General features: G+C 43.8%; 1 protein-coding gene across 1 annotated transcript; it reads right to left on the reverse strand.

Annotated features, from left to right (window-relative positions):
- Positions 1 to 433: 433 nt before the first annotated feature.
- Positions 434 to 2,511, reverse strand: LOC118889185 (spindlin-2). Its single transcript, XM_036840942.1, has 2 exons — positions 2,113 to 2,511; positions 434 to 1,501 (listed from the first exon to the last, which is right to left on the reverse strand). Exon 2 carries the CDS (start codon positions 1,497 to 1,499, stop codon positions 723 to 725), a length of 777 nt encoding a protein of 258 aa, XP_036696837.1. The 5' UTR covers positions 1,500 to 1,501; positions 2,113 to 2,511; the 3' UTR covers positions 434 to 722.
- Positions 2,512 to 5,580: the final 3,069 nt, after the last annotated feature.

Here is a 5,580-nt window from a genome sequence, read left to right on the forward strand (position 1 = left end):
TGTCAGTCTTTCGTCTTAGAATTCCTCCTTCCTCCGTGTCCCTCTCCTCTGGCCCCTCACTCATGCATAGACCTCCATTTAAGTATCCTTTTAGCCTCTCCCAGATCTCTGCCAACTTCATCTTTCTCTCCCTTGCTCTGGATCTCTTCTAAACGTCTTTGTGTCCCTCTCTACTCAATTTATTCTGTCTGTTTTCCTCTAAGCCTCAAGATCTCACTCTCCCTCTGTTATTCTTCACCCCCTCCCAGTTGGGTGCCTCCCCCTCTTAGGTCATCCCTCCTGCTAGGGAGCCTCTCCATTTCTGACCCCTCCCCACCTCCTCCTAAGCAGCCACCTCCCCTTCTCCCTTCCCCCACAGCCCATCTCTAGTTCCTTCTCCTCCCCCCTCCCTAGACCAGACCAGCTAAGTCCTATTCCATTTTTAGATGACTGATTATGATACTAGCTGAACTTTATTCACAGCCTGAATTTACAGCTGTTCCTTCCTTTCATGCCCCATCCACCAAACACACCCAATCGTTTCAACATGACAAATTCCTTACACACAGCGTGTCATGGCCACATAAATTTGTATTTTTCAGGACAAAACAACAGTTATGCTGGCAAAGATGTTGGATTAACAGGGACCCTAAAGCTTTCAATACACTGAAAAGTAACATTATTTTGCATGTCTACAAAGTACACATTTGTTTTCACAAATGTGGCAAAGTTTACCCTAACAGTTAGGACTTTTTCACCAAATCATAGACATAGATATGGAAATCATCATCAAACTTGATGAAATACACAGAGGGTTTGGCTTCCACTTGGTGAATGACCATGCCGATCCGTTTGGAGCCATCTTCTTTGGTATATTCCACATGTTTACCTATCAGGCCATCTACAACTCCTCCTGGCTCCCTCTCTGCTGGAGGAGACTCACTGGACTCTGGCATGATACGGAGGTCTCCTTCTTTATAATCATCTAGAAGCTGGTACATGTACAAGACAGGATCTTTCTCATAGGTAATATAAAACCAGGCTTTCATGATAGGTGCTTGGGCCAAGACCATTCCTCTCCATTCATCCTTAGAACCATGCTCACCCTCAAACATATGTTCCACAGCTTTACCAATTATGGTATTTGCAAGGTTTGCATCACTGACTTGAGATGATGCCACCCTGTCGGAAAGAATTTTAAGAGACAAAACTCTTTCATCTCTGTGAAGTTCCAGTCCATAGACACAGTCAATTCCATCATATTTCACCAGATAAAGAGAAGGATTTATAGGCACCTGATCCAGAACGGTTCCTTTCCACTGGGTGATGGGCTCATCGCCTTCCTTCCATCCGTGTGAAATCCTGCAGCCTACGATGTTCCTGCGGGGCTGGGACGAAGGTCTGCCTCTCTGCTTCTTTTGGGAGGCTTTTCTCTTCGTCATGTTTGCAGACCCAGTGGCCCGTCCTGCGACTGCCCTGGTTTGTTGCCCTTCGGCCTCCTGCGAGTTGGGGGTTTTCATGTCTGCAGGAGGAGGAGAGAAGATAAGAGAGGAACATTCAATATACCATAAGGTGAAGTTCTCCCGACAGCGTCGTCTCCAGGTACCCTGCGCCAGCGCCTAAAATTTCCCCATGAGCCTGGCAGCAATGCTGGAAATCCTGGCTGTGTGCCTGAAAGTGCTCTCCCTTCTAGGTTCCTTGAGGCTGCGGGAGAAGGCGGCAGCGGCAGTGGTGCTGCCTGGGGTTAGGAACCCTGCAGGAGGGGGCGGGCTACCTCCTTGTTCAGAGACCCCAGCCTCCGTCACCCGCCACTGGCGCCCACTCTCAATCCCCTGCAAAACCCCTATCCCTCCACCGCCCTGACCCGCATGCACTCGCTCACTGTCCTCCTGCTCTGAACACCCCAGTCTGCTACCCACACGCCCCCGTCCACCCCCACTCTCTTTCGTGGCCCCCAGCGCCCTCGCCTCCCCGTGCTCACCTTCAATGTCTTGCTTGATTCCTTACGCTATTCCCCTTTCCTACTGCACATTGCACTCCCCCTCCCACCCCGGCGCCCGCCTCCACCCCTTATCTGCTGCAGGAGTCCATCCCATCCCCCTTTTCCATCCCAGCGCCCACCAATGGCCTTGCCTTGCCTGGCGTCCACCGCCCCGGATCTCGGGCTTCACGTGTGCAAATCGGACACCTCGCAGCTTCCTTTGCGGTGAGCCTGCGTCCAAGAAGGATCCTCAGGCGAGGAGCCGGGTGTTTGCAAGAGCTGGAAGGGGAGGATCCTTAGGCGAGGAGCGTGTTTAGGAGGGCGCCGGAGCAGGCGAGGAGGATGGCGGCGGTGTCTTCAGCACTCTGCTCTCGGGCCCTCCGCCTCCCCCTTGGTGGTGGCAGCCCCTCTGCCACATGGGGCTCCCACCAGCCGCTACTGGTGCAGTAGTCTCCTCCCTCTTTCCGTAGCGCAGCTTCCTGCCAGGAGAGAGGCCTCCCCTTCCTGCCAAACACTGCCTGCCCCACTGCAACTCTCAAGCCCACCAGTGCTTTGAGCATGGGTGGTGCTCCTCGTCTCCCGATCCCGCCCTTTTCCCAAATCTGGAGCAGCTGGGCCTACAATCCTCCACCCTATTGCCCCCTCCTCTCTCCCCCCCTCCCTTTCCGGGCCCTTTGGCTCCTGTGCTCACCTCCACCTCCACCCTGTCAGTGCCCCTGCTCCATCTGCTTTCCACCTCCCAAGAATTTGTTTTTTCTTTTTCTCAGTGCCCTTATGTATTTATTCTTTATACATAAATATGCCTTTCCTGTCATTTACAGGAATTTGTGGTAGGGAGGGGGAAATGTGCTCAGTCTGCCATCTTGACCCAATCTCTGTGTAATCTTTCCTTACTGGTCATTACTGGACTTTACTTCTTAAGGATTTCCTCCCTTTTCTTTTTCTTTTACTTTTACTCTATTGCAAATGAATTCCTTCCACAATGTTAACACTGTGTAAATTTCAGAAAATTGATAGGAAGAAAACAATCAACTGCAATTCTAGCTCCCATTCCCTTGGGCTCCCAGCAAAATATTAATACTCGTTATTTGTCTTGCCATGTTTCTAGGCTCTTACGAAACTGGGATCATTTTGCATAGGCAAGTTAATGTCCTGATTTTTTCCATATAGAGTATGCATCTTCTAAGAATATTAAATATTTTGAAAACTATTATTTCTCTTATTCGTTCATCAAATATTTATTGAGTACCTACTGCATATATGGCCTTTGATCCATAAAACTCAGTTTTACAGGGACCACAATTTAACTTTTCTGCCATTATTGAACATTGGGATTATGTTTCCACAATAACTGATAATTTGATCTATTTGTTAGAAAAGATAGCCTCAGAAAAAAATAAGTTTATAAGAAACAATTAGGTAAAATGATGGTTTTATAATTCGTTGCAGAAGTATTCTTTAAGGAAGGCTAGAATGACTCTTTAAAAATTTGAGGAAAATTTTACACTGAATTTATTCTAATATCAACAGATCTATTAAAATGCAAAATGCAGCAAAATAATACAGAAGAAAAAGCAACTGAACAAACCAAAACCCAGTGAACAACCTGAATGTTTAATAGTTATGCATAATATCTGAATCAGATGATGGGTTAGATGTTAACAGAGCAGCTAAGCTTAAAACAATAAAATAGTTACTAAAAGGGAGAGAAGATCAATAAAAAATTTTGATTCAACGATCAAAGTATACAAATGTTAATATCGAGTGTGAAAAAAGAATTTCACATCTAGAGCTGATGCAAATAAAAGTTCATACAATTTTTTATGGATAGCAAATTACAGGTATGCTTTAGTTCATGGGAGAGTTTATTTAGTTCTGGCAAACTTTTATTCCTAGGATTTTACCCTTGGAGTCCCAAGCAAAAGTGAAGGAGTTTTACCGGGGCTCTGGACTCCAATTTCTGTATCCTTAGCTTCAACAAGAAGTCATAACCTCTCCTGTTCTAAGCCTTTCAGCAGTTCCCTCTAAAGTGGTTACATTTCCTCAAGGGAAAAACATCCACCAAATTCACTGTCTCTTGGACATGTTCTCCCCTATATCTTGGCTGGGTAATTATTTCCTATCTTCTTAGTTTTCAGATACCTTTGAGTTTATTGTTTTACTATTTCATCCAGCTTTGATTGTTTAATTAATGAGAAAGATTTTTGAACTGCTTAGTCTCCTATCACTAAAATCCAAAACTCTATATTTATTGAAAAATATGTGTTCAACTATTTGTAATAGCTCCAAACTGGAAATCACCCAAATTTCCATCAACAGTGGACTGCATATGTTGTAGTATATTCATTCATACAATGGAATATCATACAGGATTGAGAATGAGCAAACTACAACTACATGCAACAACTTGAATGAATCTCACAAATATGTTGAAAAAAAGAAGACAACAAAAGGCCACACATTTTCTTTCCAATTTATTCAAATTTCAAAAATTGTGAATAGCCTTAAAAATTTTTAAAGCAGTTATTCTTGCAAATATATTTTCCAAATAGATAGTGGCAATTCACATTTCATTGGTAATTGATGAGAGAACACAATGGAGACATTTTTGAACATGTATAAATGGCAAGAATGGTTCATATGGTTGATGGGCAGCAAAATATATTGAATTGAACCATCACTTGGTATTGCAGCCTAGCATTCAATCACACCTCTTCTGGTAATAGTGTGCCCATTTTCCTCTTGGGAACAACTTAAGTCTGCCCTTTCAGAGAACTGAAATACTGTCAGAGTGATTGTTTTAAGACTAGGCACCCCACCTAGTCAGAGCCAATGAGGCACAATGATATTTTGCACAAACTCCTGGGTATGAAGTAAGTGATCTTGTCCACTGGACATGAGTTAAGCTGAGAGGATAAGAAGATCAAACTGCTCTGTTCACCTTATCATCATCTGGAGACAGAGGACAAAGCAGCACAGAGAAGAAATCACAGCCAAGCTAAGCAAAAGAGGGAGACTGCTGTCCTAGTGACACATTCCGTACCTGTAGGTGGTCATGGCCACTGACTTCTCAATATTCATCCCACTCTAAAAGGTTACTCTAAGCTAATTGTGATAATGTTATTCCCCCTGCAAGTGATTGGCATAGCATTTAGCATATGATCTAATCTTGGCCAATTAAACATGATGATATACGTTGGGGTACTTCTGAAAGAAATTTGTTAAGGGAAACAGAAAATGATGTTTCCTTTTCTTCTTTAGGGTGATGCTATTTCTGTATATGACCCTTGGAATCTGTGTAACCAGCCTGAGGGCAAAACCAACACATTGAATATGGCAGAGGAGGAAATGAGAATACTCTGAGCCCTTTGATCATTTCATTTAGCTGCTCCATCATACCATTCCTGGAGTCCTAGTTCTGACTCCAAGTGATGAGATAAGAAACTTCTTTATAGGTACAGCAATTTGAGTCTGGGTTTTCTAATACTTGAAATGGAAGGTATCTGAAACGGCAAAGAGTCTGTTTAATAAATGTATGTGCATCTGTGCTTTATACATAAAAATACACACATACATAAAAAATAGCAAGCCTTATGTAGGGTTAAGAATAAATGAAATTT

Source organism: Balaenoptera musculus, chromosome X (assembly GCF_009873245.2).
Source record: "Balaenoptera musculus isolate JJ_BM4_2016_0621 chromosome X, mBalMus1.pri.v3, whole genome shotgun sequence".
NCBI classification, from domain to species: domain Eukaryota; kingdom Metazoa; phylum Chordata; class Mammalia; order Artiodactyla; family Balaenopteridae; genus Balaenoptera; species Balaenoptera musculus.